The 27,861-nt window shown below is 43.3% G+C and overlaps 1 protein-coding gene across 2 annotated transcripts; it reads left to right on the plus strand.

Moving 5' to 3' along the window:
• Window positions 1-3,280: 3,280 nt before the first annotated feature.
• Window positions 3,281-27,861, plus strand: LOC101831577 (dehydrogenase/reductase SDR family member 7). 2 transcript variants are annotated; one of them, XM_040742948.1, is made up of 8 exons: window positions 3,281-3,438; window positions 12,495-12,647; window positions 16,321-16,427; window positions 17,071-17,310; window positions 21,337-21,459; window positions 22,071-22,286; window positions 25,329-25,396; window positions 27,572-27,861. In XM_040742948.1, the coding sequence occupies exons 1-7, from the start codon at window positions 3,315-3,317 to the stop codon at window positions 25,359-25,361; spliced, it is 996 nt and encodes a 331-aa protein (XP_040598882.1). In that variant the 5' UTR covers window positions 3,281-3,314; the 3' UTR covers window positions 25,362-25,396; window positions 27,572-27,861. The 2 variants fall into 2 exon arrangements, with proteins under 2 accessions (XP_040598882.1, XP_040598883.1); XM_040742949.1 differs by lacking the exon at window positions 21,337-21,459.

A 27,861-nucleotide genomic window follows, 5' to 3' on the forward strand; every position in this document is an offset into this window, starting at 1 on the left:
ATTTTACCCCTGGACAGCTGGGAGTTTTAAATGGTTTTAGTAGCTTAGGATATGTTTCCATCCTTTTATTTCAGAGTGATCAGTTTAGACAAAACAAAACAGAACCCCAAAGAAACAGTGGGGTGGAGTGTGGGATGTTGGTAGCTGATAGCCCCACAGCTTCAGATAAACCAGTTCAGGCCTGACCTTGAAAGTATCTTTCTTGGTGGGATAGAAGGGAAGGGGGTGGGACCGTCCTGCTGGTGGAGAAAAGGGTTCAGCAGGTCTTTGTCCCAGTTAGGAAGATGAGGGAGACGCTGGAAGTTTGTCATCTTTATCAATTGTCTTTATTATTATATAGCCCCCCTTCCTATCTGCCTGTCTGTTGGGGGTCTGTGTAGCTCCTATTCTCCCACTAAGCCTCCCAATTAGGTGTTATATCTTATACAGAAACAAAGCAGAAATGGGCTACTTAGCAAGGATACCACAAATAAATTCAATAAGACTTATTTGTCTTAAACACATAACACATATTTTTGTTTATGTGGAGTAGGGGAGACAGCAAGGTCTCTCTTTGTAATCTTGGAACTTGCTGTGGAGACCAGGCTGGCCTCAAATTCACACAGATCCACCTGCCTCTGCCTCCCAAGTACTGGGGTTAAAGGTGAGTGCCACCACACCTGGCTAAGAAATTAGTAGGCGTCTTCAGGGTACCTTAAAAAACAGACATGAACTGCTCTAGATACTGGTGTCTTTCTAACACACATGCCCATTTGTTTTTCAGAGATAGGTAAAGTCCACAATTAAAAAAGAAATCCCGAGCCTATTATTTTATTGCTATCATAATCCAGGAAGTAAAACTAAGCCACTGGCCTTCCTCAACAAAGGACAGACTAAAGAAAAAGGCTAGCACACACCTCCTTGCCGTGGATACCTTCTGTTATTCACAGGCATGTCCTCAGGAAAGAGGTCTACCCTGCCTAGGCTGAAATTCAGTTACCTTCTGGAATCGCATCTGTCCCTTCGGAGTCCTTAGAGCCTCAACCCCATTCTGAAGATTCTCAGATGCGTTCTAACACAGCTTAAGCCCCTTACCTCCAGCGAACAAGCAAAAACAAACAGAAAAACCCCAAACGGCTAAGAAATAAAGTCTGTTTTCAAAAGTGCCTGGTGTCCTTTTAATGTCAGACAGATAACCCTGCGCTGCTACTGGAGTCTGACACTCTAGCAATGCCCCCCCCCCAACTAATAAATTACCCCTTCCACCCGAACTAGACGTTTAGAGTAAAAACTTATTAACCCCAACACTTGCCTGCCAGGTCATATATTAGACTAAGCATTTGGACCCACACACCGTTTTTATTGGTGGAGAGTGGGGGAGGGGTGAAGTAAACAACAGAGGGAAAGACAAGACCTGAATGGAATGTAAGATTACAGCCTGATTAGTCAATGGGGAAAGGTTTCTCTCATGCATTCAGTGTTACAGAAATTGTTATCTGCCTCAATCGGAGCCCTTACTTGACATTCTGGTCTGATGCCTGACTTGGCAAAGTCAGAAAGTAACCCATCTCTGAGGGAGGGTCGCTATCCTCACTACAAGTCTCTTCGAACACACACAGAAAGCATCACTTCAGCCGGGCAGAGTTCCACTCGTAATGTATTGCCAGCCTAAGTTTTCTTGGTGACTTGGTGTGTTCCGTCGCGTTTCTTTAGGCACGGTAGCTACACTACACACCCCGTAGTTAGAAACTCGCATTATTTTCCTTTAGTCCATCATTTTGACTCTTTTTAAATGCTGCATTTTTGGTGTACTACAGCTCTATTATGTAATTATCAGTACATCTTGGGTATGCTTTTGTTTTTCTTTAAACAGTCCAAAGGTTCTCTCTTTAAGAGCCAAAGGGCATAAGCAATTCACTACAAGGCCCTTGGCATTCTACATCAGCGCAAAAACACTTGTGCCATTATTAAAGTACCTTGACACCTAAAGCAGACACCTTGCCACCAGGGACAAATCACCTGTTCTCCTAGGTTTTAATACTGGTGGTCTCTGTCTGTCAGACTCTGCCTTACCTTTCAGTGACTTAGGAACACTGTAGTCTCTGGCCCCAAGGTAAAAAGGCTCCACAGGGTTTGGTGCTAATCTAAGAGGGAGGAAATCGTTTAAGCGCTTAATTTGCATAACAAGTCTTGACCTAACAGTGGGTTTAGACATTCCAGACCGCAGAGAAATTTGAGTTTCATTCTCACGGCTCTGACCTGTCTGTCGCTCTGCCAGTTGAAGGAAAGACTCCTGTAGTACTTCCTTCTGTAACAGGCAGGTTGCCGTTTCCTTTTCTTTGTTGAGCTAATTAGTTACCAATAACCGAATAGCTAGCACTACAGTCAACTAGGACCAGCATCATTCTACACCTCACCGTCAATTGTACCCTGGGCTCTAGTGGGGGAAATGACATTGGCTTTGAAAGATCATATCTCGATCATACCCCAACCCAACTCCCTCCTTCCACGTATCTTCAACATGGGGGTAGTCAGTCTCCCTTCCGCATTCTGGGGGTTGGTTGGTTGAAATTTTTTATAACCCACTGCCTTCTGGAATGCTGACTGTCCTGTTGAGTTGACCGTCTACAGCTCTTACTGTACTAGTCAGAGCTGCAGTGACTTCGTGGGTGCAATGACCACACTGTATATAGAAGACACCTATTTTTAAGATCCTTTAGAAAAAAATGTCTACTAGCAATGTACTCATTTCCCTAAATAACGAATGTTTTGTTCGATTCATCTAGAAAATAAAAAGTCTCCGATGGGATGGGGGCTGCCGGGAGCACAGGGGCACCTACCCAGCACTGACAAAACCCCGGGTTCCATCTCCTGCTAGGGCAGGGGAATGAGGAGACAGGAGGGCTCTGAGTCTCTAGATTTGGACATTTGTCTTCCACCAAAGTATAGACAAAGCCTTGAACTCACCTGCAAAATAACTCAAAATGACCTCTTCTTGATGTCGACAATCTGTTTATCACCGAGCCAGTGATAGAATCCTCAAGTACTTGAGTCATTCACGTGTTTTGTTCTCATTGCAACATTTCATCAGACATCTAGTCAGTGTCTCTGTTTGCTCGGAGCCAGCATCCCTCATTCCTAGATCCCTAGGCGGTGCAGTTCAGGACCGTGCCGGTGCAGTCCAGGATGGAGCCCGTAGTGTGCACCTGGCGCGCCTGGGACACTCACCCCTCCCGTCCGCCTGCCCTGCCCTTTGGGCGGAGCCAGAAGCCAGGCCATATACTTAGACTCTGCCTGCAGCCAGCTGTCCCCAGAGTTGCCTTCCACTGGCTGCGATGAGCGGTGAGCTCTGGCTGTGGGCATTGTGCGCCCTGCTGCCAGCCCTGTGGCTGCTGAGCTTCTTGCGCACCGATTCTGACCTGACGCTGCTGTGGGCTGCATGGCTGGGTCGGCGTCCAGGTGAGGACCTTCTGTGATCTCCAGCTTCAAAGTGGGAGACCTGATCTCTGCTGGGTCTGGGTCATCCCGGGCCACCCACCTCTGGTTGTTGAAGCCTCAGTGATGCCAGCCTGAGCCTTGCCCAGGGTTGAGGGTCAGGGAGGAAGAGACTGAGCAAAGAGAGCAATTTGGCATTCTTATAGCTTGTCCTGACCTAAAGATGGAAAACTTTTCGCCTTCCAGGCTGGGAAACCACTCTGGAGGTTGCCAAACTGCTGCCTAGAGAGAACATCTTTAAGACCTTGCTTAACCGGAATCCCAGAGATCCAAAGCAGTGTCAGACACTGTGGACAGCATCGAACACTCTGCCTTGCTAAGGTGCCTCCTTGGACAAAGGCTCAGGGCCTCTTTATTCCAAAGGTGTTTATCCTAGGCTTGTCACTCTGCGCAGTTTTGAGCCTCAGCTCACTATAAAGGACCCAGGAAGTTTTTTTTTTTTTCTGAAGTAACGTGATGTTTGCCCATTAGTGGAGATTCTGCCTGTCGCCTTTTGATCCCTGAGTTGCTTCACATTCGAGGGGACTATACCTGTGGGCTAAACATCTATATTGGATGACTAAACACATGCTGTGTGCTCTGTAGACAGAGTGCTCAGCGCTTCACAACCCCTGCGCTCCACTCAGTTCAGAACAACTCTAGAAAGCAGCTATTGCTTGGCAAACTTGGGAATCACATTCCAGTGAATGAAATGGCATGCTCACAGGTAGACTTCGGATCCTAAGAATTCACTCGGATTTTCCTAGACTCTTACGACAGTACCCAAAGTATGCTGAGACATTCGTTTGGAAGTGATAGCTCAGAAGACAATGTTTTCTATGCTAAGTGGATGAAAATTGCCTGGAGTGTGGGGGGAGGGGCGGGGTAGATACAACACGACTGAGAATATATTTTTGTCTTCCTGCCTCCCTGCAAAACTCACCCCCAACAGGCCAAAATCTTACTACTCGATGTTTCATTTTTTCGGGGGTGGGGGGAAGGCATGCCTTGTGCAGAGTTGGCAGCCAGTGCACAGAAACGCTTAGGGGGAGCAGATGGCAGTGCTAGGTGGACTTTCTCTTTCAAATGAAAACATCTAACATCACTTTTTTTGTTTGATAATAGAAACTTCTATTGATCAGTTCGATTAATAACTTTGACTGAGAAAGGCTCATGGGTGTTTCATGTTGGGTGGTTCTGTGTAAACTGGGACTTGAAGAATGAAACCAAATCAGTATTTTTATTATGTAATTCTGCAAAAGTCATTCAACTCATCAAAAGAAAAATTGTTGATTAGGTTAAAAGATCAGTAAGAATGAATTATATGACATTAGTTTAATTAGATATATTGCCACAAGTAATTTTAAAACAAGTCATAAAATGCCAATAGTTTTTAAGATTTAACTCAATCTTGAAGATTATTCATTCTTAAACCTTCATTGACGAGAGAAGTTTAATCAAACTTCATATATATATGTATGTATATTCATTTATATATATATATATGAAAGCACAGTTCTATTTACAGAAGGACATAGGTAAATATATCATGTATTTGTGGAATTAAAATTTCATAGGGGACAGTTTTAGGGGGAAAAAATGTCTCAAGAAACTCGGAGTGGGATGGAAAGCAAAGGAAATAATGCAAAAGAACACAGAGCTAGAGACAGATTCCTAAAGCAGCACACTGGGATATGAACATGCTTTAGGAAGACTTTAAAAGGGGGGAAAAAACTTCCTCTCTGTAGATTATATTTTATCTCCTTAAAAATTAATAAAGACAAAAACACAAAATTCTAGAAGACAAAAGGATAAACAGTAGAAAGTTCAACACTGCCTGCTCTAGTCCCCAGCCTCTCGGTCACTCCCTCTAGTGACAGCCTTCATTTCTGCCTCTTCTGAAACCTCTGGAAAGAGTTTCTGGATCCCCAACCTGACTCTCACAGGGTAAAATTTAAGGTTTGTTTTCAGTGATGAATGCAGTTGGCATTTCTTCAGCGCAAGTTTAATGCCCTGGGAGTTTTGCAGTTTTGATTCATGTCCCCGGCGCTCCTGTGAGGAATGATTAATTATTTGCTCCGAGGCTATGAGAACTAGAGACTCTGAGCACACCCGGAGATGAAAACTGCTGTGCCCTGTGATGCAGCTGGGTGTTGAGCTTTAGCAGGCTCCGGAATTCATTAAAACCCTTTAGTGAGCCAGTTTGAAACAGCGCACTAGATTCCAGATTTTTAGCACCTCTAAACCCAAATCAGAATCTGAATATGTGATACTTTGTTTGCTGGTTTTGGTCAAATTCCCTAGTTTTTGGTTTGTTTTTTTTTAATACTTACTTTTATTAATTCTTTGGGAATTCTGTGCATGCAATGTATACAATTTTATCATCTCCATCTTCTATCCCTATAGCTTTTCCCAGATCTATCCCATCCTCCCCCAACTTGATATTCTTTTTCTTTGCCTTCTTTTGTGCTCTACCCATCCCAACCCCGCCCCAACTCATTGAGGCCAATTTGTGCTTCCCATATACTCATGAGTGTGGGGCCACTCACATAAGCCTGATTGACAGAAGCCATTAGCTGTCAATAGCATCTTAGGGTGGAGGCACATGAGCCCCTTCCCCTGTCCTTGCTTTAAAGTTGATATTCCAGTTATGGAGTTAACCTCAGCAACTGCCAGTTCATGATTGCAGAGGTCCTGTTGCACTTAGGAGACAGTTTCTGTTCGGGTCCTCCTTAACTTATTTCTTGTAAGCTTTCTGTCTTCCTTGATGGTCCCTGAGCCCTGTGGAGAGGTTTGTTTGTTCATTTTATTTTATTTTTTTTAAGCCAGGATCTCATGTAGCTCAGCTTAACCTCAAATTTGCTGTGTATCTAAGGAGGATAATCTTTTTGTTTCTGAACCTCCTGCCTTAACCTGGAGTGTTGGATTGTAGGTGTGTGCCACCTTTGCTAGTTTATAAAGGGCTGGGGATTGACACCAGGAACTAATACAATGTTAGACAAGAATTCCACTAGCTGAGTGGCAACCATTGCCCTCACAACTCTGACTTTCTTTTCCCCCTCAATATATGTTTTTATTTAAATTAGAAACATGAATGCTTCACATGTCAATCCCACCCCTCCTCCCTTGTCCCTCCACCAGCCCTCCAGCCCCCCACCCAATCCCCACATCATTCCCCAGGGAGGATGAGGCCCTCCTTGGGGGGGATCTCCAGAGTCTGTCATTTCATCTAGGGCAGGACCTAGGCCCTTCCCCATGTGTCCAGGCTGAGATAGCATCTCTCTATTGGGAATTGGCTCCCAAAGCCATTCATACACTATGGTAAACACTGATCTAGTACTCGAGGCCCCAGTGATTTCTGTGGTCTCCTCACTGACACTACATTTATGGAGTCTGGATCAGTCCCCTGTTGGCCTCTCAGCCATCAGTCTGGGGTTCAAGAGCTCCCCCTTATCCAGTCAGTTGTCTTTGTGGGCTTCACCATCATGGTCTTGACCCCTTTGCTCATCACTCCTCTAACAACTCTGACTTTTTTAAAGACAGGAATTTCACACCACTATGCATTGTTGATGTTGCATTGCAGGCACAGCAGTAGAGAGCTCACCAAGATGCTAAGCCGCCATTTTCCTAAGGAGCAGAGGGGTACAGCCTTCCTGGAAAACACTGACACCCGGCCTGCTCACTCCAGTTAATTTTTGAAATATACACAAGGTTAATTGGGGCTGGGAAAGGGTCCAATGACCAAAGTCACCTTGCTCTTCTGCCCATTAGAGCACATAACCCACGCAAAATTAAGGCAAGGAAAAAATCAAAAGGGAGAATTCCAGGTCTGCCAGGAGTGTCTCAAGGTCGATGCAGCTGTATGTTCTCAAGTAGCACAAAGTGCAGAGTCTCAGAGAAACAACATTTCTCCAAGGTTTAAACAGTCTCCAAACAATTTCTCAACCTCTACTGATTAACCGAAATATAGCAAAGGCTTTGCTTAAGCATTTCCCTCAAAGCTAGACACAAAGACTCTACTATAGATTTCCCTCAAAGCCAGACACGAAGGCTCTACTATAGATTTCCCTCAAAGCCAGACACAAAGGCTCTACTATAGATGTCCCTCAAAGCCAGACACAAAGGCTCTACTATAGATGTCCCTCAAAGCCAGACACGAAGGCCTTACTCACACATCATTACAACTCTGGTCTAAGTTTCAGAAGGAACCTGGCGATCCTCTTCCCCAATACTCACCTCCTGCCTTTTGTGTGGTCACTGTATCATTTGGGTGTCTTGATGGGGACAGAGAGGCTGGAGGAACATAATTCACATTTCTGCCCTATACAATGTCACGTCTGCTGCTCGGCCTGTGTCCGAGAACGTGCGGAGGGTGTCTGGGATTGACAACACAGAGACTCGTTCAACGATATAAAGAAAACTTTAAGCAGGCCCCAAAAAAAGGTTCAAGAAAACTTCCTAAGAAAGGCTCCCTCCAGAAAGCTTCTGCTCTCTCCTCTCCCCTGGCTGGTTCTGCTCTGACACCAGAGGTGGATGTGTGTGGGTTTTGAAGGTGCGGTTAGTCTTTGGACAAGGTCGAGGTCAGGGCGGTTTCCGTGGGAAGGCCTTTTCCAGGAATTTATTGTATCGTTTTTAGTAAACATGTTTTTACTAAACATTGTCTTACAGCTGCCTACTCCCAGGCAGAAGGGGAAGTGGGTCTCTGCTCAAGATCTGGTGTTCCCACAATTCACCCCTTTTTATTTTCAAATGAGGCACTCCTGGCTTAGGTCAAGTAGGGTCACCCTCCCTTGCCTGTCTTTGGGAAACCTTGAACCCCTGTCTTAGGTTGGAGCGGTCTTCCCCACAGGTTGTCCGTCGTCGGAGACAACCCAACCTTAAATCATCTATAACCAACCTTCATGGCTATCGGGATTGCCATGGGCTAAGCTAAGCAATACTTGGTTACGGATCTCTTGCCTCTGGAACAAGGCACGTTTGAGCTCGGCATAAAGCCAGAATGCCTACCGCCACTGCCACCATTTCCAGGACCCCCATTGACATAGCGCCTCTCCATCACCATACCCATCACCAGGTCTGGGCCATAACATTCTATCAGCCTTCATCTGTTACAAGGGTAACATGCACGTGATTTACATTCTGTTATAAGGGTAACCCGCATGTGATTTACATTTACAATTTGATAAAGTTTACAATCGTTTCAAGATCTGCTCAGGAAAGCATTTAGAAAGTGCACTTGCACAGATACATTGGGCACAATCATTGATGTTACACATGTAGCATTATGAAAAATATGAACAATAGTTGTCGCATTAGGACAAGTTGCATTTCTCCAGAAAAATACACTGGCCTAGTCGTGATTCCAGAAACAGGAACCATCAAGTCTGATATTTCAAGTGACCACGTCCTGTTCAAATACTGAAAAGAGGCTTTTGCCACTCATAGTCTATACCAATGTCCAAATGCTTTAGATGGGTCCTTTTTTCTCTGTTGGCTTCATGATGAAAACTCATGGGCCCGGAAGGTTGATGCAGCAGGTCTGTTGAGAAACTGGAAATCTCGAACCGACTGTTTTCTTTCTTTCTTGGGCTCTAGATTCGATGACATCAAGGGTCAGGAACACTGATTTAGGAGATCTCACTCAAACTGGCTTAGGTAGGCTCCCATGGTCTCAGGTCCAGTTTTTCTCTGCTCCATGCATCTCACTAAATGGTCTGACAGCTGCCAAAGCTTTATTCTTTTCCTGCAAGAAAACACAAACATGCCCTCGACCCCAAATTAGGGTCTTCTCCACTGTCTAGTGCATGGATGTCTCCATTTGACCTGAGCAATGGTTGCTCAAGTTCCATCATGCCAGAATCTGTCTGAAGCTCACTGGCATTCACATTATAAAAATTTTAAATGAGGAGTGTATTATTTGATGAGTCATGTGGGGACTGGGGACATTATTCCCCCTTTTATATTTAAAAAAATTTTTTTTGAACTGTTGAAGCTGGACCATAACAGTAGAAGGATTTGTCTACCCTCCTTGGTTAACTATCTAGGTAAATTGGGGTCCCTACTTAGATTATTTGTAGATGCCCATTAAAAAGGACATACCCTTTAAATATTTCCCAAAAACTTCTGAAAATCACTCAAAGATTGTAAACTATACTGTGTCCAAATAACTTTTGAAAATTATTTGAAGTCTGTGAGCAGTCTTTCCCAATCTAACCTGTAGAGCTCTCAATAGCTGACAAGGCCTCATTTGTATCTTAAATTTTTCTGTTAAAACATTAACAGACTGGCTGGATGTTGCTTTTGGCTATATATAAAGCAATCTAGGTAGCTTCTGAACTATTTTTGAAGGGATTTAAGTATCCTTTTAATCATATAAGCAGTTCACACTCACGCATTCACAATCACATTTCATACATACCGGTGTGGCCACACCATACATTCAGAACATACATGTATCTTTTAGTCATCCTTTTTCCCTAGGTCATGATTAGTCTGTTGCAATGAAGCTCCCTTAATTGAAATCTATGTAAAAGAACAACTCCAGCTAATCCTTGAACTAAAAGGGTTAAAAAGTCCTGTATGTTCTTTATCATTCCTCCATTTGAGCTACAGTCATGGGGTACAGCTGTACCTACTCCTTGTAACTCTGTAGATGCAAGGTGGAGAGGCCAGGCTTTTGGCCAAAAGTTTTTAGAGATGACCCACAAAATAGAACTTAAATGTAAACAAAAATTTCCATTCCATATACCTTTGTCTTTTTCTTTTTCTTTTACTTAATACCAGTACCTCCTTTATTAACCGTTACCAATTTTTAATTCACCCACTTTTAATCCATCCTCCAACTGAGGGTGATCTCTCAGGTTCCCCTTTCTTTCCTGACCTTGGTGTCAGGCGAAGGCCTGGAGATTTAATCCAATCCACCCCCTCAACTGAGGGCGATCTCTCAGGGTCCCCTTACTTTTCTGACCTTGGTGTCAGGCGAAGGCCTGGAGATTTAATCCAATCCACTCTCTAACTTAGGGTGATCTCTCAGGTTCCCCTTTCTTTCCTGACCTTGGTGTCAGGCAAAGGCCTGGAGATTTAATCCAATCCACCCCCCATCTGAGGGCAATCTCTCAGGGTCCCCTTACTTCCCTGACCTTTGTCAGGCGAAGGCCTGGAGATTTAATCCGGTACCCCTAGCTTGGTACCCCTTTTTAACACATCCGCATAGCCTTACTGGCCAGCCTTTCAGATCTCTCAGTTCCCCTTTACTTTCCTGACCTCAGTGGATCAGGCAAAAGACTGGAGATTTTTTATTTTATTTCTTATTTTACCCTTTTTTTTTTCATTTCTTTTTTTTTTCTTTGTTTTTGTTTTTTTTGTTTTTGAGACTGGGTTTCTCTCTATCCTTTTGGAGGCTGTCCTGGAACTTGCTCTATAGACCAGGATGGCCTCATTCCTTCCTATCTCTGCCTCCCGAGTGATGGGATTAAAGGCGTATGCCACCAACACCCGGCTCTCTGAATATCATAGCAAACATCCTCCCAATCTGGGACATTTAAACCTTTCCCAGTAATGAACCATGGGCTCCCTCGTTCAATCCATTTTAAAAAGCCTGCCATGGTTGTAGTCCCCTGTTCTTCAAGCAACTTTTTTACGTGATACTGTAATTTAAACTTCCAGGGACTATTTCCCATTGTTTCTTTTCCTATTTTCCTCCATCTGTCCCTGGCTGGCAAAAGGGATGACCCTGTCCACTTACCTCGCTTTCACGATCTTGGTAGGGCCTCCAATTGTCACGTCTGCTGCTCGGCCTGTGTCCGAGAACGTGCGGAGGGTGTCTGGGATTGACAACACAGAGACTTGTTCAACGATATAAAGAAAACTTTAAGCAGGCCCCAAAAAAAGGTTCAAGAAAACTTCCTAAGAAAGGCTCCCTCCAGAAAGCTTCTGCTCTCTCCTCTCCCCTGGCTGGTTCTGCTCTGACACCAGAGGTGGATGTGTGTGGGGTTTGAAGGTGCGGTTAGTCTTTGGACAAGGTCGAGGTCAGGGTGGTTTCCATGGGAAGGCCTTTTCCAGGAACTTATTGTATTGTTTTTAGTAAACATGTTTTTACTAAACATTGTCTTACAGCTGCCTACTCCCAGGCAGAAGGGGAAGTGGGTCTCTGCTCAAGGTCTGGTGTTCCCACAATACAATGCATCTTGTATGAACTACTACATCTTCCTAAAATGACAGCACCTACATTGGGGAGCTTGTTTATAATATGATATTACCTGAAAGATCTCAGATATGATTAGCAAAGGAAAAAGATACTACTTTAAGTGGAGGATGATCATATACCATTGATCAGAATTTGGTAAATTCAGATACTTACAAACAAACTCTGCCACAAAAAATTTGGAATCTCTGTGAGTTCAAAGCCAGCCTGGTCTACAGAGCGAGCTCTAGGACAGCCTCCAAAACAATACAAAAAAAATTGGAATCATAGAACTGAAAACTGGATAGAACCCAATTATTTAATGTGGTCATCCCATTTAAAGGGTAAGACAATTGAGTCCAGGCAATTGGTTTCTACTTAGCAGCTTTAATTTTCTTTATCAAATACATGGATAGAGTCTTAGTCTAATGAAACCATCGGAATTAGAGTAAAGTCTGAAAACTTTACCAAAAATTCTGACTATACAAAATATTGGATGGATAAGAAACGTATTTGTACTTTTTAATACATTGTAGGAGATTTGAAATTTTAAGTTCTGCATAATAGGTTGTCATATTTAATGACATGGTTTAAAGTTTATTTATTCTGTTTTGTTTGTTTTTGTTTTTTGAGACAGGTTTTCTTCACATAGCCCTGGCTGTTCTGGAACTCACTATGTAGACCAGGCTGACCTTGAACTCACAGAGATCTCCCTGATTCTGCCTCCCCAGTGCTGGGGTTAGAGGTGTGTACCACTGCTCCCCAGCTAGTTTATTAAATATTCATTTAAGGTTTGCTTCTCTTTGATATATGAGTATCACTTCCCATATTCCCGACAACTTTCCTCCTTCCTCCACAGAACAGGTGCTGACTGGCATGGTGGTGTGGGTGACCGGAGCATCCAGTGGCATTGGTGAGGAGCTGGCTCTCCAGTTATCTAAGCTTGGAGTCTCCCTGGTGCTGTCAGCCCGAAGGGTGCAGGAGCTGGAGCGGGTGAAGAGAAGGTGCCTGGGTGAGTCAACTCCCAGTCACAGCCGTGCTTCCTGGAAGTGAGAATCCAAACTCAAGTGCAGCTTCGGGAAGTGAGGGAGGGCGGGACTGTCCTGCGCAGTGCATGCTGGCTCCAGAGGCTCCTGTGCACTGCCCGGCTTCCTCTTCTGTTACCTCTTAAGCAGCTGTCCTTGCTTAGCGTTTCCTTCCTTTCTGCCACCTTTCCACTCTCATTTTTGCACAGATTCTAGCCTTAGGTAGGATCGCCAATCCTCTTAATGCCGGTTCATAATCAAGTTAATGTCCTAGAACTTGCTTGAGGGGAAAAACAGGTTGACTCTTATCCATAACATGCCAATGTGGCGCTTGAAATGCAGCTCAAGGCACGACCGTGCTATTTTTGCTCTTTGAATTTTGTTGTTGTTGTTGCTTTGTTTTGCTTTTGTTTTTTCTAGACAGCGTTTCTCTGTGGCTTTGGAGGCTGGCCTGGAACTAGCTCCTGTAGACCAGGATCCGCCTGCCTCTGCCTCCGGAGTGCTGTGATTAACGGCGAGCACCACCACCATGTTCAATCAGAAAGCAGGCTCAAGTAAAAAAGTGATGATCACCTACAGAACATTTAGTACCTAAATTGACATAATTTTGAATTTTTCTCCAGAATATATTTTTGGATGGCTTCTTTTTCTTTTAATCATTGAACTATCCAGCAATGAGAGTTTGTTGTCCTGTTACTGCTCAGGGAGGCCACACACCTCTTTAATAACTCTGCTGTCAAAGGCCCTGGCACCTGTGGCAAGTCTGGTGCTGGTTCTTGTGGTGATCTATCTGCCATACCTTGTGACTCGCACTTCCTGCTCTGGTGGAACAAAGGACATATTTTGGCAGTTCTCAGCTTGTTTCAGGGCGGATCAGGAGGTATAGCCTTTCTGTTGCTTTTAAAAAATGGTTTACTTTTTTGAAAGGTTTCATACAACCATATTGTATGTTGAGTGTATTCCCTGTGACCCCATGCCATGCCATTTCTCCTCCCCCACTTTCCCGTTAGTTCACTTTCTGTCCCTAGACAGCTTCACATCTACTTCCATGTCACACGTGAGCATGTGTACACACACAGGCACACACGCACACGCACACACGCACACACATGTCTCTTGTTATTTATGTCTCTATTTATTCATTTCTAGTTTTCTTTCCTTATGTTCTGTTAACATACAAGATGTTCTTCTGAGTTATTAGTCAAGACTACCTTAATGGTCTAAACTGTTATACCCTATTTAGAGAAGGTATGATGGGCATCCACTAAGAATCTGCTTTCCACAGCTAGTGTCTGGGATAGCCTGCGGAAGCACAGCAGTTTTATTTGATTAATTGTGAGGTTTAACTGCAGTTTATTTGTTGATTTTTTTTTTTGGTCTGAATGATTTTCCTGTTGACAGTGGGGTACTAAAGTCACCCACTATTGTTCTATCTGGACCTAGCTTCCCTTCTATGTCCTGTTATATAAGATTGGGTAACCCTTTATTCAGTTCATATGTATTTACAGTTGTTTTATCTTTGTGAAGTATCATCCCTATAGGATTGTAGTGATCTTCTCTTCTAATTCTGGTCAAAGGATCCTTTATCAGTTATATGTTGTCTTAGTCAGTGTTCTGTGCTGCGAAGAGACACCGTGACCACGGCAGCTCTTATAAGGGGAAACATTCAGCTGGGCCTGGCTTACAGTTTCAGAGCTTTCGTCCGCTGTGGTCAGGGAAGGAAGCATTAGAGGCATGCAGGTAGACATGATGCTGGAGTGGCAGCTGAGAGTTCTACAGTGCTTCCCACAGGCAGCAGGAAGAGAACTGGCCTGAGCTTCTGAGACCTCAAGTCCCACCCCCTAGTGATGCACTTCCTCAACAAAGTCATGCCTACTCCAACAAGGCCACACCTCCTAATAATGCCACTCCCTATAGGCCCATGGACTTTTCTTTGCTTAGTTGACATTCATTTTCGACATTTATCTCAGTTTTTGTCAGCGTTTCAGTTTCCTGGCTGCATTTCTCACCCTTGCTATTGTCTCTTGCTTTTCTATTGCTGATAGATATGATGGTATACTCTTAAAAACGTACATAAATGACAGAATTAGATAATTGTAAGAAGAGGAATCCAAAAGAAAAAAATCGTGCTTATTTTTACAAAAATAAAATATTGGGGTTGGAGAGTTAGCTTAGTGGGTAAGAGCACTGACTGCTCTTCCAGAGGATTCGGGTTCAATTCCCAGCACCCATATGGCAGTTCCCAACTGTCTGTAATCCATCTCAAAGTCAGTTGACACCCTTTTAGAGACATAAATGTAGGCGAAACACCAATGTACATAAGATAGTAAAGAAGATAGATACCCTACTCTTCAAAAGAAGAAAGAAAAAATATTAAGAATACTAAATGTATGGTGATTTGAAAAGAGAAGCAAACACATAAGGGGAAAAGTTGGTGTGGTGATTTGAAAGAAAATGGCCCCCAAAGAGAGTGGAGCTGTGGCCTTGTGGAAGTAGATGTGGTCTTGTTCGAGGAAGTATCACTGTGGAGGTGGGCTTTGAGGTCTCATATATGCTCAAGCTGCACCCAGTGAGACAGACCACTTCCTGTTGCCTGTGCAAGATGTAGAACTTGCAAGATGTCAGCTACCCCTCCAGCCCCAATCTGCACCATCACAATAATGGACTGAACCTCTGAAGTGGAAGCCACCCAATTAAATGTTTTCCTTTCTAAGAGTTGCCATGGTCATGGGATCTTTTCACAGTAATAGAAACCCTAACTAAGATGGATGGAGTATGGGGTATCTCTTTTCTAGGGCCTCTAAAGTTTAGTCTGCTAGGTGCAGGGAAGCGACAGAGTCCAAAAGTAGGTTGGTGCTGATAACAAGCCATGTGGCAGATTTCTAACAGAGCCTTCTTCCTTGTGGGAACTTCTCTTTTCATACTAGGAATATCTGATGGTCCCTTAAATCTTTGCAATCTGTGAGCAGGCAGCTGGTCCCATGCTACATAGGCTCTGCAGTCAGTTCACCTTAAAGTGACTTTATATGCAGGATGTGTCTCCTGCCTTGGGTGGGGCTTGTGGGAAGGGAACAGAACACTGGCATCTGTTCAGGCAGTCTAGTCTCTGTGCTTCATTAATCACTTCCTTAAAGGCTTGGGAGGTAGCTCTGTGGTAGAACATTTGCCTAGCATGAGTGAGACCAGAGGTTCAAACTCTAATTCTGCAAAATAACAAAATCTGCTGTTATATATAATTCGTCAGATGGGCTCTGAACTTCTACTTGATCAGAATGTAACTCACTGACTTTGGAACTGTGTGAAAGAGCAACTAAGCGTTGGGGTGGGGTGGGAATTTAACTCTGTGGTAAAGTGCTTCTTGGCTGGTATCAAGTTCTGGGTTCAGTTGCCAGACCAAAGAAAACAGAAGAATAGCAATGACACTCTGTGAGCATATTTCAAAACAAACACAACTAACTCTATACTTATGAATGAGCTGGTGTTTTGTTTTGTTTTGTTTTTTGCTATAGGATAACTTTTATTTTGCCTGAGTTCTTTTTACAAGTTCCACTAGATCCAGTCCCTTTAGGAAGATTCAGGGATAGACTTGGAGAGCAGGAAAGAGCTTGGTTGACTTGTAGCATGGCCTTCTCACTAAAGTGTTGGTGTGTCTTAATCTAGAGAATGGCAATATAAAAGAAAAAGATATACTGGTTTTGCCCCTTGACCTGGCTGACAGAAGTTCCCACGGCATGGCTACGAAAGCCGTTCTCCAGGAGTTTGGTAGAGTAAGTAGCAGTTTTTGCTGATAGAGTATGCGTTACATCACTTTCCCCAGCTTGGTTAAAATTGCCTAAGAGATTCTTGTCTGTGGTGTCTCACTCAAAGAGATTGAGGCACATGGGATGCATTAGTGGGGAGGCCTATCACTTGGACCTCTTGATCTCTGGGTCTTGAACTTGGGTCATTAGCATTTTTCTTTCTTTTTAAACTCTCAATTCCTCTTGTAGGCAAAAGAGCTAAAAATTCACCACAGCTGTGATATTTATGAAATTTGCTGTGTTTTGTGAAATATTACTTAAACCTGAAGAGGTGATTTGTGTTGATTTTATCTTCTTTTTTTTGTTTGCTTGTGTTTTGTTTTGTTTCAAGACAGGGTCTCACTATATAGCTCTGATTGTCCTGGAACACACCACGTAGACCAGGCTGACCTCAAACTCACAGAGCTCTGCCAGCCTCTGCCTCCTGGGTGCTGGGATTTAAGGCTTGAGTCACTACACCTGTCTTGATTTTTATCTTTTTATTGTTGATTTTAGAAATGTAATATTGCTCTACTGATTCACCAAATTAATAACACTCATCATTAGGAATTCCGTCAGTCCATTCAAAGCCCATCTCTAAAAAGTCCTCTCTCTGATTTTATTTAACTAGGTTGACATTCTGGTCAACAATGGTGGAAAAGCACATTGTTCCTTTGCTGTAGATACCAACCTGGATGTCTTCAAAGTGCTGCTAGAGGTGAACTACTTAGGGACAGTGTCCTTGACCAAGTGTGTTCTACCTCACATGATGAAGAGACGGCAAGGAAAGATCGTGATTATTAACAGCCTTGGGGGAATTATACCCATACCACTTACCAGTGCGTACAACGCCAGCAAACATGCTCTTCGGGTAAGGTTGCTTGAATCCAACTCTGTCAGAATTGACCACGATGTGCATGAGGGATTTGTCCATCACTGGGTGAGGTCAGTGGCACTAAGGGGCAGAATAAGGAGAGAAGACCTTTGAGAGGACCGCACCACCAAATGACCAAAAACATTTGAGCTGGATGTTAGGAATAATGCGGCATGGAGAACCTTGGTGGATTCCATGGCAGGCGAGCATGACCGAGGCGGGGGACAAACACGCCAGGCAGACAGAGAAACGAGAAGTTTTATTAGAAAGGGGGACGGAAGGGAGAAGGAAAGAGAATAGAGGTAAAGATACACAGAGACAGAGAGAAGACAGAAGAGGAGAGGGAGACAGGAAAAGTCCTGTCTGTCCCAGGGGAACAGCGAGGTGGGGGGAGGTGTCTTTCTTTTAAAGGGGTCCTTTGCCCCTGTGTCCAGATTAGTAGTCATGGAACTCTGGGCTGACCAGGGTACTGCCTGAGTGCATTCTTCCAGGTGACAGGGACAAGCCAGCATAATGCCTGAGTCCTTAACACTGCACTTGCTTATTACTTACTTATTCAATGGATTGTTGTTGTGCGTCTGCATGGTGCTGCACTGGGATGAATCCTGGGAGAAAGATTATTTCTGCTCGATCAGGCATATGTTGTCTGAGCTCTTTCTCTACTATATGTTAAGTCTAACTTCCAGTCAACCCTCTATTCTCTGGTCTTACTCTGGATGCGTGACTACTAGATGATTGATCCCAGTACCATATTCCTCCGGAAACACGGACTCTTTTCATTCTGGCCGTGGAAAGAAGAAAAATTTGATCAAGCAAATGACTAGGAGAAAAGCCTAATAAATATCAGAACAGAATAATTCTTATGTTGGCTTAAGAGTAAAACTAAAGACAATGATTAAGGAAACATAAAATTTAATTAATGAAAGTGAATTCCCCCCCCCCTTCTTTTATTGAGTCAGGATCTCATTTAGCACGTTAGCCTCAAACTCTCTTTGTATCCGAGGCTGGCCTTGAACTCCTGTTCCTTCTGCCTTCGACTCCCAAGTGCTGGGATTACAGGCATAGGCCAACACACATGGCTGGAAAGTAGGTTTTGATGGAATACATTACCATTGGAATTGCTGGATGCAGTGGTTCAAGTCAGCGTAGTTCCATAGAGATTGAAGGTGTGGACCAATAGGATCTTTCTCTGTCACACAGAGCAGACCCAGCGGGGTCTGCTGCTCGGATGCTTTCCTCAGATTTAGAAAAGGGCTGCCATTCAACCTCCCCTAGAGATAGCCACATGTTAGGTAGGTAGATGTGGGAGAGTGTACAACCCATCTGTTGGGAGTCAGGCTTACAAGACATGTAGAATAGCCTTTGTGAAAAAGAGCTCCCTCGACTTTTTCCAAGGCTCTATTTTAATTGGATTTAATAGGCTGGCAAAATGAGACCATTTGATGGGCCTGTAATATGGTACAGCTGATAAAAGCACTTGCCCGGCAAGTTTGGGTCACCTGAGTTTAATTCCTCAGTACTCAAGGTGGAAGGAGAGACCCAACTATCCAAAGCTGCTCTCTGACCTTCATATGCGTGTGGAGGCACACATAAACGTGTGCATGCACACAAGCAGGCACACACACACAAGTATATAAGTCAAATTTCTGAAAACATGGCTGCTTGCAGATCTTGCTAGCTATGGCTGTAGTTTGGGAGTTGAACACTGAGGTCAGTAGACTTCTAAAAAGCACGTTTCCTTCTCGGTTCCCAGTAAGTTTGAGAGTGAATTTATCACTGGAGTTTATACACCATCCTTGGTGTGGTTTTACACCAAGAGAGGGTTCAGTGCTCCTGGGCTGGTGGACTGGTGTCCCTTTCTTCTGTTGCAGACCAGCAGAGGCTAAAAGTATAGGCGTTTTCCCTACCTCCACAGGCGTTTTGTTTTGGTTCACCCCTGTGTCAGTCTCTGACTGCAGAAGCCTTCACCATCCCTGAGCTGTGTGGTGAGGGGATGATGTCACATTTATTGCCACCAAACCTTTTAGAGTTTCGGAGTCAGATGTGGATGCACCTAGGGTGGAGAGGGATAGAGCGGGCTAGATGGTCCTGTTCAGAAGAGTGAAGAATGACTTACGCCTTTGTACTCCTGCTTGCTTCAGCTAAAGCCTCCTCCCCTGTTACCTTGAAAAGCAGACACTCTCAAGCTAACTTAAGAAAACAAATACACTACAGCAACCACTTGAAACCTTTTCTGCTTCGCTTCTGTAAACATGGCTAACCACAAGGAAGCTGGCCCTGAGATGCCAAGGCCACCTGCAGAAGGTCACAGGGAACATACTTGGAATCCAACAACATCACAGCAGTTGAAGTCAATGAGGCTGAAAAACATATCAATTCTATGTGACTCTATAAGCCAGGCCGCAGCTGAGCCATCCAACGCCCTCAACTGCTGCCTGTGTTCTTCAGAATCTGCTTTCCCAAACACCTTGAGAAATAATTTAGGCATTTCATTAGCTGGCCTGGTTGGTGTTAAAGCGATGCAGTCTGGGAATATTTCCTACTTTAGAAACAGATGAAGAGACAGATTTCTGTTTATTCAGTTGGTTTACAATCTCTAGTATCTTTAAGTCTGGGAGGTCTAGCTAGCTGTTCTTTTTTATAATATAATATTTTTATTAAGATTTTTAAAAAGAATTTCATGCATGAACACAAATGTATTCTCATCATATGCAATCCCCATTCCTTCCTGTAGCTCCTCCGTGATGGTTCCCAACCTCCCTGAATTCTTGTGCTTTCTTTCTTTCTTTCTTTCTTTCTTTCTTTCTTTCTTTCTTTCTTTCTTTCTTTCTTTCTCTCTCTCTCTCTCTCTCTCTCTCTCTCTCTCTCTCTCTCTTTCTTTCTTTTTTTCTCTCCTTCCTTCCTTTAAATCTTTAAATAACTCACCAACTACAATTTTCCATTTACAAAGAAATTTCTCTGATGAGGTAACGAGAGCTGTACCAATATGTAAAAAATATACATTGGGCTGGGTGGTGGTGGCACACACCTTTAGTCCCAGCACTCAGCAGGCAAAGGCAGGCGGATCCCTGTGAGTCTGAGGCTAGCCTGGTCTATAAAGCAAGTTCTAGGACAGTCAAGGCTACACAATGAAACCCTGTCTCGAAAAACCACCTCCCCCCAAAAAACCCCAAAATGTATATTGGTGTGTTTTGCCTGGATGTATGTGTATGGATCAGGTGTGTGCCTGGTGCTTGCAGAGGTCAAAAGAGGACTTCAGACTCCCTCTGACTGGCACAGATGGTTGTGAGGCACCATGTGTTTGCTGGGAATCCAACCGGGATCCTCTGGAAGAGCAGCCAGTGCTCTTAACCACTAACTGACTCTCCAGCCCCTAGGGATAGAAATTTAGAGGACAATTTGATACTGTGTTCATATAGCAGCATACTAGTGGTGGGTTGATTCCTGGCCTCGTTTCTTCTAGAGTCAGTCAGAAGGCAATCGCATGGTAACTATGAGTAGTTAGCCATCAGCTGAAATACTTCGTGTAAATTAGTTCACCAGTTAAAATGGTAATGCAGATTGAAAACTGGATTTATCTTTGGCAGTTACTGTAAAGTTCCATTCCTGTTGTTTGTTTTTGCCTCTTGCCCCAGTTGTTTTTTTTAACCTCACCTTTTAAAATCTATCCAGGGAATGAAGAGATGCCCTTCTATTCTACCAGCGATCCTCTGTAAACATATACATGTTTGGAGTGGGGAAATGAAGATTGTTATGAGGAGGGTATACAGGGGTCTTTAGGGAAAAGTCTAGTTCCTGCTTAATGCTTGTCTACTGTAGAAGCACTGATGTCAAAAGCTACTACTAGCCTCCTTCGAACCCCTGGGCTCTGGCACTCCATTTTTTGTGGTTCGTGGCCTATGTGTATATTATTTGTCCTTTATTCAGGCACTTTAGAATATAGTTCCTCAAATCATGAAACTATGAATTGAGACCAATGTCTGCTTTTAATTTCCTTTTTCTTTTTCTTTTATTGTCTATTAGGGATTTTTAGATACCCTCCAGACTGAACTTTTTAACTATCCAGGTATAACAATGTCTACCATTTGTCCAGGACTTGTACACTCCAATATTTTCCAGAATTCTTTTACTTCAGAAATCACTGAGGTAAATATTTTTGGTTGAAAAATAGCTGGAATGTTTTATTATTTATCCCAAAGTGTTGACTCATATAGGTCAGAGTCTTTGTCAGAAGTACTTATGAACTAGCCGCATAACCTAACCCCAATTGTTATGAGTCATGATAAATTTAGCTGACAATGTTTGACATCCAGTTTTTATAAGGCTAATGAAATTGCTACAGTATTAGGTCTAAGTTGGTCACCCAGTCCACTGTTGTGTAATACCTCTGTAGTTGGTAATAAAATCCCTCTTATCTTCCTCTGTCTGTCCACAGATGGGTGGGACTCCATTTTTCTGGGATTTTCATGTACCTTTTTAGGTAATAACCATCATTAGGCACTGTAGTGGAGAAAATGGGGAGCTTTGACCTTTCAATTAGTTTACAATCTTAGCCGGTCTGTGTGTGATTCCTATGAGGGATGGGGGAATATCGTGGAAGTTATGACTTCTACTAACACCCGTAGACACTTGGAATGGGTGCAAGGCTCCACACTGCATGGGTCCCGCTGGCACCCGGCCTTTGGCTCCTTCTTAATATAACGTTCTGTAAAGGAGCTTCATAAGTTTTCAGCATCTGTTTTGTCTTAAACGTTTAGACTTTAGGGAAAAAAGCAGGGGACCTTTCCAAGATGGAAACAAGCCGCTGCGCCCGCCTGATACTGATTTCCATGGCTAATGATTTGAAAGAAGTCTGGATCGCGCAGCAGCCTCACTTGTTTAAGACCTATGTGTGGCAGTATGTGCCAATCAGGGACTGGATATTTTCACGGAAGACGTGGAAGAAAGTTATTGAAGGCTATAATATTGAGATGGTAAGTGTCTTGCTTTTTTTCTAGCAGCATGTAGTCATCTTGCATGAAAATGAAAACTCTTCTAAGGCTTTAGGATAGTTTTTGCTAACTTACAGACCAGCTCATAGTATAAATACCCAAACCACGTAAGAAGTGTATTCTATCACCACACATAGCTGACAGTTTCCCATCAATCGCCACTGGTCTAAGTGCTCCATAAGGTTCCACATGGCAAGCAAAGGCTGCCATCTTTTCTTCTATACTTACTGCTTGAGAGAGTAAGTTTCAGAAAACTTCTCTGTTCCCTCCCCTCACTCCCTGCCCAGCCTCCCCATCTCAGCTCAGGAGTCACCTGCTTGAAGGGCTGTCTTCCCCTCCCTGCCACTTCTCTGGGGGCAGGTGCCCACAGCCCTGAGTTTCCCACCTTCAAAACAACCCGCTACGCTAGGACAGCCGCACCACACACTGTGCAATCCTTATTTTTCCTGTGTCAGCCCGGAAGCACGCTGCACGTCCCAGATGTGCGCACCTCCCAGATGTGCAGGGAGCAAGGCTGATTGCCCCTACTTTCCGCATCGCTCCTACAATCCCGAGAGGCGAATATTAACTGTTTCTTAAAAAAGAAGAGGTGTCATAGATACACATCATAGATACACAGCAAATGCAATGGGTTAAGCTTAAAACCTTTAATTACAGTTATACATAAAGAAAGCTATTGTGGGCTGTTGTCCTTGTTTCTTCCGGATGCTTTGTTATAGGCATTTTAAAAAAAGATTTATTTTTAGTTAAATGTTTGTACATTTGTATGTGTGTGTGTGTTTGTTACGTGCCTGTGGATGCTCATAAAGTCCAGTAGAGAGTGTCATAACCCCTGGGAGTAGTTGTGAGCCTCCTGATCAGGAGCTAGGATCCAAACTCAGGTCCTCTGGAAGAGAATCAAGTACTCTTAACTGTCAAGTTATCTCTTCAGCACTTGTTACAAACCATTAAAAAAAAAACTTTGTTACTACATGGCTGGCTGTGGTGGCACACCCCTTTAATTCCAGCAATTGGAGGCAGGAGGCAGGAGGCAGATGGATCTCTGCGTATTTGAAGCCAGCCTGGTCTATGTAAACTAGCCTGTTCTATATAGTGGGTAGTGAGATCCAGGATAGCCAGGGCTACATAATAAAGAAACTTTATTTGTACAACAAACTTGTATTTGTTTGTCTAAAACATTCAAAGCAAAACAAACCAATCAAACAGGCAAACAACAACAACAAAACAGATGAATAACACTATAAAAGAAGCTCATAATTTGCGGAGTATGTAATCTATCACTAGTTAAGTAGTCTTCTCTATTTTTTATTTCTTTTTATTTTATTTTATTTTTAAATTTAAATTTAAATTAGAAACAAGGTTGCTTCACATGTCAATTCCAGGTCCCTCTCCCTTTCCCTCCCCTCCTCCCATGACTTCCTACCAACCCCCTCAATATCCCCTCATTTCCCCAGGGAGGCTGAGGCCCTCCATGGGGGTGTCCATAGTCTGTCATTTCATTCAGGGCAGGGCCTAGATCCTCCCCCAAGAGTCCAGGGTGAGAGGGCATCTCTCATTGTTGGATGGGAGCCCAAAGTCCATTTGTATACATGGGATAAATACGATCTACTACCCAAGGCTCAATAGATTACCTAGGCCTCCTCACTGACACCCACATTCAGGGGGTCTTGATCAGTCCCATGCTGGGTTCCCAGACATCAGTCTGAGATTCAAGAGCTAACCCTTGTCAGATCAGTTGTTTCTGGGGGTTACACCAGCGCAGTCTTACCCCCTTTGCTAATCAGTCCTCCCTCTCTGTCACTGGATTTCTTGAGTTCAGGTCAGTGTTTAGCTGTGGGAGTCTGCCTCTGCTTCCATCAGCCACTGAATGAAGGTTGTTTCCCAGACTCTCTGGCCATGGGCGTCTTCTCTATTTTTTAAAAGTTAATTACAGGGCTAGAGAGATCACTCAGAGGTTAAGATCACTGCCTGCTCTTCCAAAGGTCCTGAGTTCAGTTCCCAGCAACCATAGTGTGACTCACAACCATCTGTAATGAGATCTGGTGCCCTCTTCTGGCCTACAGGCAGACATGCAGACAGAACATTGTATAAGTAATAAATAAGTAAATCTTTGAAGAAGAAGAAAAAAAAGCCAGCTAATTACTTCTGTCTTTTTATATTGTAGTAAAAATGAACCAGGTGAGGGAGAACCAAGAGAAAGCTGTAACAAAATGCTTAAAGACATTAAGATTATAAAACATTTACATGGTGTCCTAAAATGTAGAGGTTGAAATGCCATGAGTCATTTTGGGTCTTGGTGACATCAGATAGTTCTAAAGACAGACTTCAGGGAAAGCCACTGGTGTTTTAAATCAGGAGGATGGTTAGGAGGCATCCTGGAGCTCAGTGACAAAGAAGCCGTGGGAGGGAACAATTCTGTACAAGAGGGAGCTTGGTGCCCCAGGTCAGAGCTGGGCCTGGTGTTGGACTATCTGGGTTCAAATACTAGGCCCATGGCTTGCTTGCCCATGACCTAAAGCAGGTCACCCTTTAAATGGCTTGTCTACACAATGGGTAGTAGATGTGACAAGTCATAGGATTGCTATGGGCATTAAGAACGAGGGGCAGAGGCACTTCCTAAGCATAGCCTGGAGTGTTCTCAGGACTGCCGTCCCTTTAGTCTCCCTTTCAAGCTGAATTTTGGAGGAGCAAGAACAGATGCTTAGCTTGCTTCTCTGTGGTGACTTTTATGAATGGTGACAAGCAGATGGGAGTGCCATATTGCTTCATTATTCCGGTTTCAATTCCTTCCAGTGTGTACCCTGATATGATTTAGAGGAAGGAGGTTTATCCTCCAAAGCTTGGTCCCCATGCTGAACCACACGTAGAAGACAGGGCCTGATACAAGGCCATGGAGGCATCGCCTGGGAAGGGATGAATGTTTTTTCCCCAGGGCTCTTGGGGAAAAGTAGTTCTTGGAAAGTAAATTGTCATAACACAGCATGGCTACCCAAAATGCCTGGCTTCTTTTCCGTTTCTCTACAGGATGACAAGCTTCACAAGGGCCTGAGAGAATGAGGCTGCCTAATCTTGCACCTTTAGCCATCAAATTGGTGAGATGAAAAACTAATTTTCCTGCAACTGCAGGAATGGACTAATATACAACTGTAGTTGCCTCTTCACATCATTCCCAGATTAAAGAGTTGGGAGGAATTAACATACCGTTCATACAATCTTGATGCCGGTTAACAATTTTGTTACTTCATGACATGGTAGCGAAATCAGACATTGAAGAGACTGTCCATCAGAGGGAGGGAGGGACCAAGCATGGTCCTTTCAGGGGCACAGACTCTCAGAATGGGCATGTCAAGGCTGGCCTGTGGTATTTACAGAGTCTACCTAGAAAACACAAATGTCACCCAGAACACCTTTCTTTGGATTTCAAAGCAAGTGACATTAGTGATTTCAAAGGCTTTGACCTTTTCTTCCCCAGATCAACTCTTCTTTTTTTGATAAATTGAAAGCATTTATTTTATGTATAGTATTACCATGCACATATTGGATAGTGCTATAATAGAATAATTTGATATAGCTGCTTCCTTCCTTCTTCCTTCCTTCCCTCTTTTTTTTACAGAGCAATTTTTCATTATGTAACCCTGACTGGCCTGGAACTCACTATATAGACTAGGCCTCCAACTCACAGTGATCCTCCTGCTTCTGCCTCTGCCTCTCAAGTGCTAAATGCTAAGGCATTCATGACAGTTTTAAACAGAAGGAAAAGAGAAAAATTCCAGATTATAAAACCCCTCCCCAAAGAACAAATTTTGTTTCTGAAAAATCACTTTTTCCAAGTGGTCATGAGACAAATGTATTCTGTGCCAACATCATCTTCAATAAATATATCGAATAAATCAATGCATCTTATCCTTTATCACTGCTTTTTATGAGGTTTTTCTCATTTCTCAGTATCATTTCCTGGATACGATGCCTCACTTTACCCCAGTACCAAAGAACAATAGTTACGAGGATTCTTACATTGCATTCCAGCCTTTCTTGGTGCATATTCTTGGGGAGGTAAATGGCCTTATGCCCCCAAAATAAAGTCACATCATGGGCATACAGTTAAAATATTTCATTTTGCTCTTTACATAATATATGAAAAAAGTGTACTTTTTTATTATTTTTATTTACATCTGAAACATGAAAGTATACTTACATTTCCTTCCTTCAGCTGCTCCCCTGCAATCCCCTTTGTTCCTTTCAAACTCCTTGCATCCTTTAATTATTATTGTTAAATACATTTACACATCAAATTGTTATGCATATATATATATATATATATATATATATAAGTACATTCTGCTGAGTCTGTTTAGTGTTGCATGTACATGATTTCAGGGCTGACATTTGGTATTGGATAACAAATTAGGGGACTCCTCCATGACTTTCCCTTTGTGACTGTAATTCTTTGTTTAAGGGTAGGGCCCTGTGATTTTCCTCTTCTCCATCACCATATGTACTGGTGGTGTCCTTGTTCAGGTAGTCTTATTTTCCAAATATTCCAATTCTTAAGACTTGATATCACTTTATGTATTTAGAAGGGCAGTTAGCATGGATGTGATGTACAAGCCAGGACAATACAAATAAGAGAGTGCATGCAATGCTATGTGTAGAGCCTAACCAATGGTATTTATGCCACATACAGATTATAGTGATGCTAAGCCCAGGGGTGATGTTTGTGGGGGCAGTCTAGAGTTTTGAGTGTGATTTTTAAAAATCCACTGTAAGCATTTGAGCAGGGTTTTAAATATTTTTGTCTTTTAAAAAGCTAATTAGTTTATTTTCTTATGTCTGTGGGGAATGCACAGTCCCTGGAACTGTCAATGTGGGTGCTGGGAATTGAACCCTGGTCCTTTGGAAAAGCTGCCAGAATGGCAAGTACTCTTAACTGCTGAGCCATCTCTCCATCCCCAGTTTTTTCCCAATATATATTTTATTTAAATTAGAAACATGCATGCTTCACATGTCAATCCCAGCTCCCTCTACCACACCTCCTCTCTTATCCCTCCCCCAGCCTCCCCAGCCCCCACCCAATCCACACACCATTCCCCAGGGAGGGTGAGGCCCTCCTTGGGGGGATCTCCAGAGTCTGTCATTTCGTCCAGCAGCCCCAGTTTTAAATATCCTTAACAGGGAATATTAAGGATATAGATCAACAGAACAAGATTACATTTCAGTGAATAGATGAATAGAAGGGATTTAGTCATCTTACTGCTAATGTTTTACAGGTTACACACTCCTCTTGAAGTCTGGAAGACAGGCTGATGGAAGGGAGCCTTAGCCATTTCCAAGCCACCAGAAAGGAAGCTGTGAAACACAAATATAATGTTTTTCTCATGCACAAAAGACTGACTGAGGACTGGACTGTAATTTTATGTTTGTTATCCTTCAAAAGAAGGTTGGCCAGGTAGCCCAGACTGGCCTCCTGAGTGTTGGAATTCTTGGCATCCTCTTTCATGCTTCATTTTAATTTTGACCTAACTTTTTCAACATGTAATAAATAAAAAGTAAAATATCA

The sequence above is a fragment of the Mesocricetus auratus genome, unplaced genomic scaffold (genome assembly GCF_017639785.1).
Source record: "Mesocricetus auratus isolate SY011 unplaced genomic scaffold, BCM_Maur_2.0 Super-Scaffold_15014, whole genome shotgun sequence".
Taxonomy (NCBI): Eukaryota; Metazoa; Chordata; class Mammalia; order Rodentia; family Cricetidae; genus Mesocricetus; species Mesocricetus auratus.